This window comes from Saimiri boliviensis, chromosome 21 (assembly GCF_048565385.1).
Source record: "Saimiri boliviensis isolate mSaiBol1 chromosome 21, mSaiBol1.pri, whole genome shotgun sequence".
Classification (NCBI taxonomy): domain Eukaryota; kingdom Metazoa; phylum Chordata; class Mammalia; order Primates; family Cebidae; genus Saimiri; species Saimiri boliviensis.
Window position 1 is genome coordinate 2,249,947 of NC_133469.1, and position 16,382 is coordinate 2,266,328.

The 16,382-nt window shown below is 60.4% G+C and overlaps 1 protein-coding gene across 5 annotated transcripts in view; it reads right to left on the reverse strand.

Annotated features, from left to right (window-relative positions):
* SCUBE1 (signal peptide, CUB domain and EGF like domain containing 1) overlaps positions 1–16,382 on the reverse strand; it is a 131,553-nt gene that overhangs the window by 80,042 nt on the left and 35,129 nt on the right. For 2 of the 5 annotated variants that reach the window (XM_039463152.2, XM_039463151.2), the window contains exon 4: positions 3,534–3,668. In XM_039463152.2, coding sequence (XP_039319086.1) covers positions 3,534–3,668 — 135 coding nt within the window. Of the gene's footprint in view, positions 1–1,891; positions 2,496–3,533; positions 3,669–3,752; positions 3,882–16,382 lie in introns of those variants that run through there. The other 3 variants (XM_074391206.1, XM_010343285.3, XM_010343286.3) reach the window with 3 other exon arrangements.

A 16,382-nucleotide genomic window follows, 5' to 3' on the forward strand; every position in this document is an offset into this window, starting at 1 on the left:
CCCGCCCAGTGTGGGCACAGAGGAGCAGCCTGTGTGAGTCCCACCAATCAAGCCTGTGTTCTGAAGACCTGAAGAAGCTCCCACATCAGTCACCACTCCTAGGACAGGTGCTGCCCTTAGGCCCATTTTACAGCTGGAAACACCTAAAGAGGCCAGCGTGACTGGCAGAGGGCGTGGAGTAGAGCTGAGAGCCTAATCCTCCCAAGCCCAGCCCGGGTCGCAGCCACGCCCTGGGCCGGGGCGTGCACTGGCGCCCAGGAAGCAGGGCCCTCAGAAGGGCTGAACCCCGTGTTTCCCAGCCAGGAGCCTGGACTGACCTGGACCAACCCCTCTCACGCATCTGGTTCCATCTAATCAGAACCAGCCTGTGTGCTTTTCTCCCTGTTCAAGGGTAGGCTCCAAAGAGCTGGGCAGGCATTAGGCAGAGTCAGGTGACAGGGGGAATCTAATTTGCCAAATGGCTTGCGATCCATCAGCCCTCCCAGGAGCTATGGGAATCAGAGGTCACTTGTGTGCAAAACAAGCTGTCTTGGCTCCTCTGACAGGCTCTCACTGCAAGCTGTAACGATCATTATTGCAGTTGACACTCATGGAGGGCAATTGTCACAAGAGATTGAGGCTCAGGGAGGCAGACAACCTGCCCAGTCCCCAGGGCCCTGTCTCCCCATGGGCATTCAGGGGCAGCTGGCCCACGTGCTGCGTGCGTGCTCTGCCCTCTCCAGGTCTTCCACACAGCCGTGGACACCCTGGGAATGCAGCAGCTTGTCCTTCGAGAGTGATCCAGTAAGTTATCTGCTGTTTTTTAGATAGCAGAGGCCACACAAAGACCCTAAGGAGAGAAGGTGCTTCTCTAGCCAACACGCTGGTCCATGCAGACTGGGACTAAGGCCCCCAAATCCATATTCTGGTTAAACCGGGATTCCTGGCTTCCTTAAAACTCAGGATCTGGCCACCTGGGGCATCTGGGTGGAGTGAGCCACGTGTGCCCAGGGTCCCACCCAGCACCAGCCCCTGAAAGTGTCGGTGCTCCCCCAGATGCCCTCCCCCTTCCCTCCACCTCTGCTTAACCAGCTTTCCCGCAGCCGAAATCCAAACTCCCGCCGTGGCCCACCAGGCCCCGCGTTGCCCAGCCCCAGCCCCTCACCCTGGGCTCCTCCCGCTCTGCGTACTCTGCTTCTCCATCCCGCACTTTGTTCTGCTTTTCGTGTGCCCATTCCCACCCCAGGGCCTTTGCACGCCCCTGGCCTGGCACACTCTGCACAAGCTTCCCGCCTGACTTTCTCATTAGCTCTAGCACTGTCCGCCCCACTGCCCATTTCTTTCCTCATGTACCTCCTCACCCCCCGAGGAGCGAGCCCCGTAGCCAGTGTGCCCGGCTCGGTCACCCCCCGAGGAGCGAGCCCCGTAGCCAGTGTGCCCGGCTCGGTCACCCCCCGAGGAGCGAGCCCCGTAGCCAGTGTGCCCGGCTGGGATCCCGGCTCTGCCTCTGCCCTAACTTGACTGGGCTTTGGCTTCCCCAGCGTCGCAATCCGGCCTTGCTGAGCGGTGCAGGGGTGGAGTGAGCTGGTCTCTGGGCACGCTTCGGGCCGTGTCCGGCTCAGGGTAAGTGTGAGGCTCCAGCAGCTGCTGCCCCCACATCATCCCCCCCAAACCCTGGTCCTCGGCGCAGCAGGTGCTTACGGACCAAACCCGTAACAAGCAGCCGCGGCCGCGGTGCGCCCTTCCCGCCGCACACCCTCCCTTCAACCAGGGGCCCCGCCGGGGAGGAAGCCGCACGTCAAAGGAACAGGGACGGAGCACACACCCCCCGGCCCGGGACGGCCCGGCCTGCTCCGAGCAGTCGCTCTGTGAAAGCCCCTCCCCCGACGAACGCAGCGGCCCCTCCTCGCACTTGCTCACTCTGTCCGCAGAAACCTGCTTCTTGTACCACCTGGCGGGCTCAGCGTCCTGGTCTACAGGGTTTGCCTCCATGCTGGGCAGCTCGGCCCCGCAGCCCACCTCGGGGAGCTCTTAGAAGACACACAAGGAACTCCTGACGCCTGGGAGTCGCCTGGGTGGCGTGTGGCCCACGTGACAGCAAGTGCCGGCAGCCACGGAGCTGGGACTGTCTGTCCTTCCAGGGACACCACAGAGCCGTGAGGAGCAGGCCCGGCCCGTCCTGTCCCGTCTTCGAGGCAACAAACGCTAAGCATTCCAGGGAGCCTGCCCGAGCACTTCCGCTGTATTAGCCTGAGGACGTTCACGACGTTTTGCTTTCACTTTCTCAGGAACTGTTTTCTACTGAAGCTCATGCCCGCGCTGCCGCTGCCAGAGTGGCACCTCACAGCCCCCTGCCTGCTCACGGGAGGCTGGCACCTCATCCCAGGGTCCTGCCCCACCTCCGAACGCCTGCCAGGTAACACCTCGTCCCCACTGCGGGCGGGGCAGCTGAGGAGCAGGCAGTGGAGCTGCCCAGGGGAGGCTTCCAGCGTGGGAGGCCGGGAACTGGACTCGCACAGGGTCCGGCCGGCCCGGAACGCGGGGCCTGCCCTTTGGCTCCCCACCGCTCAGTGTGGCCCCTTTGAGCCTTCTTCGGGGACTGAGGTGCAACCTGTCCAGGCACGCCCACGAGCCTCCAGGGCCTGCTCCTTGCCAAGAGGCAGCAGTGGGGGCGGGCTGGAGCTGGGGCGGTCCGGGCCTTCTTCCTTCTATCTCTTCCCTTGGCAGCCTCAGCTCCTACCTCTGCCCCCACAGCCCGGGCCTCACGATGCCTCGCCTTGTGTTACCTCAAGAAAGAGGTGCCCTGCGCCTTTCCCAATGCTGTTCTTTGCCTGGAAGCCTCTCTCCACCAAGCACGTGTCCTGGCTTTCTGGCCAGCTCCGCCACCACCTCACAGGCCTGCTGCCCTGAGCCCAAACTCCAGGATCTGACCACTGAGGCCCCAACACCATGTGCCTTCGCCTGCTGGGCTTGGCTGGCAGCCAGGCTCCACTTCAGCCTGGGTCTGCCTTCTAGTGCTCCAGCTGGTGAGGTGTCTTCCTGGGGCCCTCTGCACCTCCACAGGCTGACCTGCCATCCTGCCTGGCCTCCAAAAAACAGGCTCCCGACCACAAGGACCCTCTCCGGGTGGGAAACCAGAGAACATTCTGCAGGGACGCGCTGCTGCTGCTGACAGGCTCATGGACACAGGGAAGCGGGCACACGGCCTAGGTGGCCCCAAGCCCCCTTTCCAGAAGGAGCCTGGGAAGAATGGGGCCCCGCTCTTCCCAGCCACAGTCAGCCCCAACCCAGAAAGGAAAACGGCGCCTCTGGTCACACGTCCCACTTGCGGCCCCACACACAAACACAAGACACACCCGCAGCCCTGGTGCGGCCGGCAGCGGGAAGGAGTGGGCGGGAGGCCCACGCAGAACCAGCGCCAGAACAGCCATTCAGACTGCCGCCCGCGCCCGCTGTGACCCTGAGGGCCCCGGAACCGAGGTGTGCGGCGGGGGACGCTGGGGCTGCCCACCTTGAGGGGAGGGGCATGCCTGCCCAGCACAGGCCGTACTCACCGTTGGAGCGGTGGATGCAGGTGTGCTGGTTGTCACTAAGGAAGAAGCCACCGTGGCACTGACACTCGTAGCTGCCCATGGTGTTGACGCAGATCTGCTGGCAGCCACCATTATTGTCCTGACACTCGTCCACATCTGTGAGAAGAGAAAACAAGGGGACCTGAGTGGGAAGCAGGGGATGATGAGCTGGCGGGACAGGGAGGCAGTGAATTTCCTCACATGGCCCTGAAGGGAGGGACTCCGGAGAGGGCCTCCCCGGTGCTGTATCATGGTGACACTGGAGTCGCCTTCACAGCCCTGCACCACGGTGGTGGCCCCTGCCGTGGGCCCCATGGCAATGCAATATGGTGGTAGTCTACAGCGGGCTGCCACTGTGCTGTGCTATAGGTACAGTAGGCTGTACGGCGCCGGGCTACAGTGGCAGGGCGGGGCTCTGTGGCTACAGTGGCAGGGCGGGGCTCTGTGGTGATGCTGCGCAGTGGGACTCCCGAACGTGACTCATGAAAACAGTCCAACGGCTACGACGCCGGCACACTCTGACTGCGCAGCACTGTCTGTGTGCCCAGCACTGTTCTAAGCATCCTACCTGCATCAATTCCTTTAATTCTCTCAGCAACCCCGTAAATCAGATCCGGGTGCCAGTGCATTTCATAGATGAGGAAACTTGGGTGTGGAGAGGCAGCCATTCGTCCAAAGTGCTACACATGGTAAGTGGCAGAGGCAGGATTCAAACCTGGTGATCGGACCCTGAAACCTCAGCTCACTGGCATTGCCAGACATCCCCTCTCTAGGAAGACAGAGCGGCCTGCAGCAGCCACCCCAACACAGGGACCTTTGCCAGCTTCACCCCACAGGCCCCTCTTTCTTGACCTGGCTCAGGGTTACCAGCAGCAGCACAACATGACCGTGGGCTGGAGCACAGGGCCGCGCTTGAGCCTCTGTGCCCTGCAACTGATTTCAAAAGCCCCTGGGAATGAGAAGGTTTTTATTAAGAAAAGGCCCCGACCTCTGGCTGCCGAGACGGTCTTTCCCGGTCTCAGGGCCGATCTCATTTCTGACCGGAGGCCGCAGGCGCAAAGGCCGCCACTGGCTGAAAAGAGTCTTTATGGAGTTCTGGTCTTGAACAGAGCAGCATGTTTCAATTACCAGAGTCACAACCCCCTACGCTGTCAGTTTGTTTAATGAAAGAAGGGCTTCTTAAACCTTAATGTTCCATGTCTGTATTGTCATTTTAATAGGCAAATATATAAAACCACAAAGGCAGCGTGAGCTACTGACTGCTTCTAGCCAGTCCACGGCCCCCAATGCGTGTATACGCGCGTGCACACACACACACACTCACACACTCACACACACTCACGCACACACCACACACACTCACACACTCACACACACACACACTCACACACACACACACTCACTCTCTCTCTCTCTCTCTCTGGTGTTGAGCTTTTGATACACCACTTCTGAACAGAGACAGTGGTCTCTGTTGGGACCAAAAGGACGTGAAAAGGTGGAGAGCTGGGGACCTGCCCTGAACCAGGAGTGGACTCGGCTGCGGAGCGCTGTGAGCTGGGTCCTGTTTAGACTCACGGGCAACAGGCCACTTTACCACCTAAGGGACGGCGCGGCTGCCTTTGAGGCCGACGGCGAGGCCATTATTCCTTGGCAAGCTCAAATGTCAGCTGTGTGGGCAGCTGTAGGAGGCAGGCAGAGCTCTGAACTCCAAAAGCCACCTGTGGTTACAGCTAACCTGGTAGTGGTGGCCCTTGCTGAGAGGAGCCATGTGATCACACCACGACCCGACCCGACAGTGTGACTGGGGGCAGCCGGGGGAGGAGGGAGAGGGACTATCCTCAGCACCTTTCTCCACTCAACAAAGCCTTGCTCAGGACTCCTTGGGGGCCCAGTGCCAATGCCACCTTTGCTGGGGGCAGCCCCAAGGTGTGCCCCTGGGGTCTGTCTCAGCCTGCCCTGGACCACGAAAGCACCGAGCCAGGCCCTGTGCCCTACGCATCCTGTGAATAACACAAAGCAAACAGCCCTCAAGTATTTGTGACGTGTCAGGCGAAGGCTCATGTGATCCTCACGGCTCCCTGCGCCATAGGTCATGTTACTGATCCCATTTTACAGATGAGGACGCCGAGGCTCTGGGAGCTGAAGCAGCTGGAGCACAGTGACACAGCACATCAGGGTGAAGGCCGGACCAGCCCTGCGGTCTAGCTGCAGAGCGCGTGCCTTTGGCCCCACACTAGGCTGGCCGTCAGCGAGTGTGCTCAGACCGACGCTGAGGAGAGCCGGCTGCTCCTCACGGCAGCTGGAGTCCCGTGTCAGCTCCAGCACATGCAGGCGAACCCCAGATGCAGCTTGCCGTGAGGAGCATCGGGAAGGGCCCAGCATTCCTGGGGTTAGTCCCATCTCCGGGCCAATGAGACCCTGCAGAGGCCTGCGCTGGCGTGACTTAACAGTGGGCCCTGGACGTGGGTAGTGTCCCCGGGACTCGGTCCAGACCCCTCTCATGCCACGGTCGTCGGCTTTCTTCCCATGGTTCTCAGATTCCTTGCCCTGTGCCTTGGCTTCCCCAGGCCTAGTAAAGGTTCAACTGTAAAGTAAGCAAAACAGATCCCGACCCTCCGATGCTGAGCTTCTGGTGCGGAGGCGCTATCTCACCCATCACGGGTAAGCCTCCTGGTGCCGCCCGTCTGCAGCCGTCTGGCCTGGCCACCCCTCACCTCACTGAGAGCTTGAAGCAAAGGGCAGTTGACGTAAGGCATCGACAGACCCTCGGAGACCTGGCAGGGCGGCTGGGCCTTGGGCCAGGGCTGTTTACACTAGCAGGGAACAGTGGCTCGCCAGCGCTGATGAATAACGGGGAACAAATGCAGGGCCATATAAACACGTCTTGTCGCCACTCCCGAGTGATAATGCCCTGAGACGAAGCAGGCAGGAAGACGGGGCTGCCCCCTGCACCCTTTTCCCACCGTGGGCCGAACAGGCCTCACCGCCGTCCCCTGAAGGGGAGGAAATCTTGGCTGCCAAATCTCTTGGATGGCCGGAGGCCATGAACAGCATCTCCAGGGAAGGGCCTGAGGTCCCACGCATGCCCCCTGCACCCCTGTCTCCAGCACTCCAAGTGTGCCCCACGCTGAGACCTGAAGAGTGTCCAGCTGCGGCAGCTGGGCCTGTGAGATGCCGCCCATGAGCCCAGGACGAACGCGGCTCACCTGAAGGCCCTGGCCAGGCCTGGCAGGGCACTGTGGGAAACAGTCTTTCTGCCCTCTCCAAGGGGTGCTGTGAGCCCAGCACACGCCGCCCCATAGTCCCCAGCACTCGGCACACCCCATTATGAGAGGAGGCAACCCCTCATGGCAAGAGGGGAACCCATACCCGGGAGTCAGGCTCTCTGAGCTCTGCCCCTGTACCAAGACCAGCTCGGCTGGAGGGACCCTCATGCAGGCGTCACTGAAGGTATGGAGAAGCAGACCCCCAGACAGAACAGCAGAGCGGGTTTATCTGGGGGCTAACAGCCTTCCGAGCCGAGAGCCTCAGGGGCTGACGCATTGCGGGCTGAAGGCCTGGGGCAGACGCTGACCCACGGAGCGAGTCTCTCTGCACAGGTGATCAATATTAACAAGCAGCTGTGCCGTCCTGTCTTATAACACAAAATACGCCAAGTAGGCAGCTGCTGCCCCTTGCCACTGATCACAAACTGAAAAGCATTCTCCATGAGAGTGCCACGGGGGCAGGGGCGGCTGTCTTAAAGAGTCGTTTTAGCCGGTGTGTGACGGTTACACGTTGTCCGGCCGCTTTGGAACGGTAGTTCCTACTTGGTGGGGGCAGCTAGGTTTTCCTTGCCATCATTCTTCCTAGCAAACAATAGATTGTATCATACACTGAACATTTCGCAATATTCACAAACGTAACATTTCTCAACACCGCTGTCTTGCCCTGTGGCCTGTGGGGGATGCCCAGGCCTTATTGCTGGGAAGAGCCCCCAGAGATTCAGGGCTGCAGGCTGTATCCGCTGGAGGGGCTCCCGGAGTGCCGGAGGTGCGGGCAGCCCTCCTCCGTCTCTGCCCCGTGGAACTGTCAGTGCACCCATGTGCCCTGGGTGGCTGACCCCGTGTGAGAACCCTGCCCGACCCATGCCCACACAGAGGGGAACACGGAGGCTGGGCGGGGCTAACAGCCTCACCACTGTAAATAATGGCACCTGCTTCCAGTGAGGCCCAGCTCAGGCACGATCTTAATCAATCCATACAACGGCTCCTCACCGGGGGCATTATTCTTATCATCCCTGATTCTCAGATGAGAAAACTGAGGCCTGGAGATGGGGAGAGACTTCCCCAAAGCGCTAAAAGAGATAGGAGGAGGACTGGAAGCCCCGTGAGCCCAAAGCCCTCACTCCCCTCCTCCAGGGTTCAGCTGTGAACGAGGCCCCTTCAAGCCAGATGCCGATGCTCACAAACCTCCCTGGATGCCACATGCCCACCTCTCCAAAACCCAATGCTTAGCTTCCTCCTCTGTGGAGTCTTTCTGGTGCCCAACATAATTCACTCCACCCCTGCTTCCGGGCCAGGCCCACCTTCCTTCGCTAATTCCTTCCTTTGCCTTGCACCAGAGGGCTTGGTGGTCCTGTGCCTGCCCTGGGGTGAGGACAGAGCTGTCTCCCTCATACCCCTGCTCCGAGCAGTGGAGCAGGCCAAGAGTGAGTGCTCGTGTCAGGAGGGTCACTGTGAAGGCACTGTTTGTGCTTGCACACGCCAGGGCCCGGGAGCTCACTACCACCAGGGGGCCGTCCCGGGGCAGAGTGCTGTCCTGGTTCCCACTGGGCAGGAGGGGGCTCCTTCAAGGCTCTCACAGCCTGCCCACTTCTCCAGCCACTCTCCAGGAGTCCCATGCTGCTGCTCTCTGAAGACACCCACCCATTCACCTCTGCCTGGGTGCAGAGACCACCCTCCTCCCAGAACAGCCTCCCCTCCTTGTCCAGACTGAAGGTTTTCTTGCCTTTTGAATCCCCCTGAAATGTCTCTGTTCATTCATTCACTCCATGAACACCAAGCACCTACTCTGTGCCACAGTACCCTGAGCTGCCAGGGACACCAAGCTCCAGTGCCCTGGGCCAGAGCATAGAGACGAGAGGCTTCCTGGAAGAGGTGAGGTAAGTTGTGTTGAGGACAGCAGAGAGATGTAGCCTGAGCCCAGGGATCCTGGAGGCGGCGGCGGTGTTCTGAAAGCAGAGGTATGCGGAAGGGGCAGGGCAGGGCAGGGCAGGGCCCAGGCGGGGAAGAGCCTGCAGTCTCTCTAGCAGAAGAGTTCTGGCAGTAACCAGGGAAAGGTGGCTGCCTGGGTCCTGGACGCTGGGCAAAGATGAGCAGCAGAGCCAGGCCGTGGGCATGGAGAGTCAGCGAGGCTGCTCCGAGGCCTGCACCCTGCCCTGGCGAGACCCCACACAGCGCTCAAAAGCCCCAGCCCTGTCCGGGTCCCCACACCAGTTCAGCTGGCGGGAGTGGGGGTGGGCAGTTCCCACAGAAGACATTTGTGCCGCCTGACAAGCAGAGTGTCACAAAGCCCTGAGGTCTTGGGCCAGGGCCGAGGCTGCATGGAGTGAGGCCCCAGTCCGGGGTTCAGAATCCCTGGGCGGCTCCAGGAGGGGTAGGGGGAGCGTCCCGCCTCTGAATCCTGCTGACAGCTCGTGGTCCTTCATCTTTATTTAGGGCCACAGCTGAGTGTTCCCAGAGGGCATGGCGCTCCTCGGCACAGCACTGGGACTTAGCTACAAGGTAGAGAGGAGGTCCCCAGGGTTCTGAGGCAGACTCTCAGAGGCCCCTTTCAGGAAATCCTTTCAACTGGTAGGAGAGACGGAGGAGGCCGAGTGGAGATGGGACCCTCCATGCTGGCTCTGGGAGGAGCCTTTCATGGCTGCCTGGACTGGCCAGGTTGAGGCTGCGAGGCCCCGGTCCACAGCCTCCTTTGAGGTACAAAACGTACCTGTGATCGTGCCATCAGAACTGCTGGAGCCCTTCCCTGTTCCGGGCCGAGGGTGAAAAGGCAGGCAAGGGAGCTGGGAGGAAGGGAAGGTGGAGCCCCGGCCAGCCCTGCCACGGGGGGCTTCGGCGGGGGTGGGGTGGGAGACACCCTCAGAAAAAGACGACTCCAGTGAGGTCTGGGATGAAAGACAGGGGACCCTGAAGCTCCTTGAAGGCTGCTCCCTGTGAGCAGTGAGCTCTCATTCCTTCGACCCGCAGAGCTGGGGGAGGGCAGGGCTGGGAGGAAGGGCAGGAGACAGGGGGCAAGCATTTGGAGCGCAAAAGAGAGGCCTCGCCCCACCCACCCAGACCTGAGGACCCTGTTCTCAAATCCCCTTTTTTCTTCCCATCTCCCAAGGGTCTGACCAAGGCCGCTAACTTTTCCTCGCCACCCTGCCCATCTGTCCCTGGCTCCCACGGCACAGCCCTGGCTCGGGCCTCAGCCTCCTCTTTGGGGTAGGCTGCACACTTCTCCTGGGTCTCTCAGCCTTCAGCCCCTCCCTCCATCCCTTCTCCATGGGCAGTGGCTGCTGTGATGACTCTGTTTGGAACAGGACACGGCACAGGGTCCCACAGGGTCTCTGAAGTCACGTCCCATCACCTCACCGTACGGTGCCCGGCAGGAGCACAGCTCTGGACGCTGGGTTGGCGGCGGATGGCGCTCCGCTGTGGCTCTTGCCCACCTCCACACACTGCTAGCCAGTGAAGGGTCACGGGTGGGAGTGGACCCACGCGCTGTGATTGACGTGGTTTTCCAGCAAGAAGAGTTTCCGGAGCTGACACCAGCAGAACACAGGCTGCCCTGCTTCGAAAGGCCGCTGCGGGCAGCTCCAGTTTCCCCGGGAGGTGTGCTTTTGGGCCCAGGATGCTGCTTGTTTTTATTAACAGCTGGCTGTTTGTTCTACTTTGGAGCAGGAGTCCAGGTTGGAAGTTATTTATAACAACTAAAAATTACTTCTGGATCCAGCCCTGGTCGCTTTGTGCTTCCCACAAGTGTTTCCCGATTTGACACAGACTCTGTGTTCTGCTCGGACCTCACCCCTGCTCTCGTGGCCGTCGGGAGCCTCCTGTGCATCAGGCCCTGCACCGGCCGGCGTCCCAGCTCCCACGGAGGGTCTGGAAGCAGGCAGAGGTGCCCAGCCCCTCCTAGGCAGTGAACTCGACCTCCAGCACTGAGAGCCCCCACTTGGTCCCAGGGGCTGAGGTTTCCCCCCGCCGGCTCCTTTCAGAAGGGCGGCTTAGGCAGAAAGGCCTCTTGGCTATCTAGCGGCTCTTGCAAAATTGCATTTGATGAGTTAAGTGTAAATAAACGAGAACCAGATGGATTAGATTTTGAGTAAAATATACATGAGTCTTAGAGCTTTGGGGCCTGGGATCTGCCAGACCCAGAACACTCCCTGAGCTGTCAAGAGCTGCTGGCACGGGCAGGCAGGAGGGATGCCTGGGGTCTCCCGGGACCTGTCTGCCTCCTGGCTGAGGCCTTTCCTGGGGCTCCTGATTCCCCAGCAGGTTGGCCGTGTGCAGAAGACACAGGGCCGACCTCTTGGCCTGGGCTTGAGTCCAAGATCAGGGTGGGAGATGAGGCGCGTGAATGGTAAGGTCGGCTTTCCAGAAAAGCAAGCTCACTGCTCATGTCCGAACCCAGCAAGCCAGGCCAGAGGAGGCAGAGGTGTGGCGAAGCCTGCTGGCTGTTGGGGTCTGCTCAGTCTGCCCTCCCCAGCCTGGGTCCAGCCTGCCGCCCTGCCGTGCCACCTAGTGCAGCCCGCCGGCCCGTCCTCACGGTGGTCTGCATGATACTGCCCTGTGACCACGGCCCACGGGACCCAGCTCTTGCTCCACAAGCCACACCCGATGGAGTGCAAGACTCAGGGAGTAACTTGCTCTGTGACCTTGAGCAGGTCATTTCACCATTTTGGGCCTTGGTTTCCTTCTCTATAATTATAAACACCCAGAGGTGTTTTGGGAATCAAGGAAATGATGGAGGTAAGGAGCCCTGCACAGACCTGGCACACACAGACCACCCCCGCACAAGTGTGGCACAAGGCGCTGCGCATGCCTCGGGGAACCACGGCTGGGAACGCACCCTGGCGACAGCAGAGGCCACTACGGATTCCAAAGCAGCAACAAACCACATCGGGGGGAGCACTCAGCCACGCCTCGGCCTTCTGGTCTCCACGTAAAGCCGCTCAGCTCCTGACGCTGCTCCCTCCTGAGTAAGCTGCTGGCACACTCAGCACCTCACTGCCCGGGTCGCCCTTCTCTGGGGACCCCAGCTTACTGGGAGCTCACGGTTGGCCCGGAGGTGGACAGACCTGCTTGGGGCGTGGATGGGCCTTCCAGTGCTGCGTCTGTGCCCCCTCCGCCGTTTCTCCGATCCCGTTTTTGGTTGAGATAGAACGCGCGGAGCATACAATTCACCATCTTTAAGCGTGCATCTGAGTGGCTTTTAGTGTATTTGCGATGTGGCACAGTCATCACTACTAATTCCAGAATACGTCCATCACTCCAGAAAGAGGCCCCATGCCCATTTTTGGTTAGCCCGAATTTCCATCCGCCCCCCGCCCCTCCAGCAGCCACGTCTGCTTTCTGTCTGTGGGTTTGCCAGTTCTGCACATTTCACAGAGTCACGATGTCTGTCTTCCTGTGTTTGACTCCTTTCACTTAGCATGTTCTCCAGCTTCATTCCTTTTCATAACTGAATAATATTCCACCGTGTGGACAGACCGCATTTTAGTTCTCTCTTCGGGAGCCGACGGACATCTGGGCCGTGTCTGCTCGGTGGGCGGTATGGTGGTGCTCCTGGAACGCCGTGTGGACGTTTCTGTGTGGGCAAACATTTCTAGCTGTCTTGGGTGGTTACCTGGGAGTGACGCCATCACATCACCTGGTAACTCCGTGTTTGCCTCTTTGAGGAAATGGCCAACTGTTTCCCACAGGGCGACACCATTTTACATTCCCAACCAGCAGAGTATGAGGCTTCTAATGGCTCCATATCCTCACCAGCACCTGGGACTTTCTGGGCTTTTTCTTTTTTTTCAATAGCCATCCTAGTGGGTGTGATGTGGTTTCTCATTATGGTTTTGGTTGCCATTTTTCTAACTACCGATGACATTGAACCCCTTTCCACAGGCTTAGCGGCCGTGTGTATGGCCCTGGGATGCGGCGATGCTCAACACAGATGTGGCCCGTCCTCACAGGCTCCGTGCTCTCTGTGGGGAGACTGAAACGGGCGCTAAGATGCCAGGGGGGCGGGGCGTCTCCATGTCTCTGGAGACATGTCTATTCGGATCCTCTGCCTGTTTTTAAACTGGGTTGTCTTGAGTTGTAAGAGTTCTTTACAGATCCTGGATACTAGATCCTGACCAGATATATGATTAGCAAAGACTTTTCCCCATTCTGTGGACACCGCCTCCTTTAGAGCAGCCTTGGGCGGTGCCAGGTACTCAGGAGCTCAGTGCAGGTAAGTGGGGCCCGGGCTCCTCTCGGGCTCTGCCCTTGCCCCCACCCCATGTGCATTCTGCTCCCAAGAGAAGTCGCACCGCCCCATGGCTTCCCTGGCTACCTGTGTGCCAATGTTTCCCCACACTCCTGGCCTGCCTGCTCCACCACCTTCCCACTTGGAAATCAAGAGCTGACCTGGTATTTGCGATGTGGCACACCCCGCTTCGGGGGGCCCATGCCGAACCCCTAAGCCCCCCTCCCACAAAAGCAGAACAGAATGAGACAAAGTCCAGTCTACCCTCAGCCTTCCGCAGCTCAGCCAGTATTCATGCAACCCATGGTGGCTTCGGGCAAAACACCTGGTAGTTGTCCTTGATGCTGCTCCCCGCCCACATCGAGTCCTTAGCCCATTGTCCTTCCAGCTCTGCCTGTGAAATGAACCAGGAGCACCACACATTCACGCCCTTCCACAGCTGCCACGGCTGGGCCAGCCACACTCGTCTCTGGCCTGGATTCTCACACTCCCTGCTGCCATCCTGTCCCTGTCCCATCCTCCGCCCCTCATGGACCCGATTCCCTTCTGGCTGGGACATCCACAGGCCCTGGCTAAAGCCGTCCCAGTAGGGGTGAGCCGCATGGCCTTCACTGCCGTATGCTGCAAAGCGTGGCTGCAGAGGGGCTGGCATGAGGCCCTGCAGCCCCAGGACCCCCTCAGCTCCTGCAGGACCCCCTCAAGGAAGCAGCCCTGGACGACCGACAGGAGGCCGTGCCGGCCGCCAGTGGGTCCTGGGTGGGTGGGCTGGGGCTGACCCCAGGAGGTGCCGGAGAAGGGCTGTGCTCATCTGCCGCCTTAGCCTAGCCCCGGAGCGGGGAGCTTGTGCAGCAGTCGCGATGGGGAACCAGATGTCCTCACAGTCATGGCTGGCCTGTGGCTTGGGTGCCTCGGAAGACGGGTGCAGCTCAGGGTGTCCTCCTGCTTCGCTTTACTGACACGCGGACCAAAGTCTCCCACTAAAGCTAAGCTGCGGGAGCTGGGCAGAGTTTTAGGAATGAAGCGGAGAAGGAAGGGGTCTGGAGACACAGTGGGGTCCCCTACGGAACTACGTCTCCCCGACTTTGCCAGGCCTCCTTGAACCTCTGCAGCACAGGCAGGGCCCCTGCTCAGCCTCAGGCACTCCCGTGACAGTTATCTTGGTTACCCTCAGCCCAGGGTGGTAGCTGTTTTGTAACTGGGAGCTCCAAGCAGTGTGCAGCCCGCCCACGGTCCCCAGCACGTGAGTGACAGAGCCAGGCTGGGAACGGGTCGCTCTCGTCCCCTCCCTCAGCCTCCGACAGTGCAGCTGTGCATGTGATCCTGGCTGGACATCTGTAGGAGGCACTGGAGTTTTTTAAAATGTCTTTTGATGGGGTAAGAATGGAGGACTGGAGGGAGGAGAGGAGGAAAAGCAGACATCACGGAACCAGGGCGAGAAGCGCTGAGAGAGGAAAGGGGAGCGGCTCCCGCGGGACGCGCCTGCCCGGGCCCGGCTGCATGCGATCACCTCCAGGCCAGGGCACGCGGTGGCCGCACCAGTCCCACTCCTTGTGAAGAAAACGAAACTCCCCCGAACCAAGGAGGGGCCCCGGAGCTCCCACGACACCCCGGGTGACACAGGTCCTCTGGCCACTTCATCCTGCCAGACTCCAGCCAAGTCAACACTGATCGACTCCCAGCATCAATTTCTCAGGCTTGGTACTGTCGGAATTCTGGGCCCCGAGGGGCCGATTCTTCCCCACAGAAGGTGGCATTTTGTTCCACCCTCCAAAGCCGTGTGAAATTGCCAGGTAGCTCTGCGGCTGCTCCTCCTCTTCCTCCTCCTTGCTAGCGCCCTCCACGTGGACCCCTGTCCCCACCTGAGAGGCCTCCTTGAGCGTGAGGGTCCTCGGCACAGGCCAGGCCCGTGGCCACACTCAGGTCCCGGCCGCTTGGCCTCCTGCCCCCTGCCGCAATCGGCTCTCCAACTGGGCCTGCCACATGCCGGCTTACTCCTTCCCGTGCTCAGCTGTCCCTCCCTGTCAGGCCCTGGGGCGGGCCAGGCAGCAACCGCCAGGACTAAGGAATAGCTTCGTCTCATCAGAGCTGACACACTGAGGAGGGGGCGGACAGCAGGTCACGACGGGCGGGGCGGAGGCGCTGGGTGTGGGCACCGGGAAGCTTCACGGAACAAGGAGCCCTTCCTTGGCTGAGGCACTGGGCCGCTCGCAGGCCAACCTGGCTCTGAGTGTGCGGCCACGTTCTGTCTGGCTCTCCTCCTTGGCTCTCTGTCACCTTCCAGTAAAATTGTTCTATTATCTAAGATTTTGAGTGACAAGGAGTTTGAGAAACAGTGGAAAAGCTGGATCACCACCACTACACTGGAGACACAACCATTCCGGAGCGTCTGTTTTGTGCCCATCTTTCTGCACGAGCTGATTTTCTCGGACTGAAATGAGTCGACCCGCACGCGGCCACTGCAGGCTGAGCTGGGGCGTCCTCCGCGCTGGGACTCGGCCCTGCCCGCCCTTCTGACTTGCTGCTCTGTGCCGTCGGCAAGCGGGCTCCTCTTCCAGGCTCTCGTGCGGTGGTTAATAAACTCCCCTGCGAAGGGCACCGCTGGGCAGCCACGGCCCTTTTCATCTGAGGACTGTTGCCTTCAGAGAGCTCCCCAGAAGGGGGATTCCTGGGTCAACGGCCGTGAGCTTTTGCTTCTCATGACTCCCTGCAGACAAGGGGCTGACCCTCCCGCCCTACATCGAGTGCACACGTGGCCTCATCTGCCACCGTCCTTCCGACGGGCCCCATCCACCTCCGGTGCACCTCTGGGATCAGTCACCTGGCAGGGGTGCAAGGTACCACACTGGGGCATGGGTGAGCAGGGAAGAAGAGGCCAAGGCTGCCCTCAGGGAGCTGCCATTCCAGGAAAGAGAGAAGTGGCGAGGACACTGGGAGACCAGTGCGTGTTACCACCGACGGGGTCAGAGGTCTGCAGGACAAGAATCGGGTGCAGTGAGAAGCGGGAACAGACAGGAGGTCTCTCTAAGCCACGGGGGCAGCGCTGCCGAGAACGTCTGGTGGTGGGCTGCGCGGCTGGTCGTGTGGGAGCGTGTGTGTTATCTCTGGGTCTCACCCCCAGCGAGCGTGTGCTACACCCGGCTCGTCTGACACAGACTGCCTTTTGAACCCGCTCTGCTCCCTGGCCGAGCCCCTCCCCCCTCCAGGGTTTGCACACGCTGCTCCCACCTCCTGAAATGTCCTGCCGTCACCCATCTTCACCCCCACCAGGGGACCCTCCACTCGTTCCAGGTAGGGTGACTCATCCAGCCACACCATCCCTTTGCACATACCCCTAGTGTGAATTAC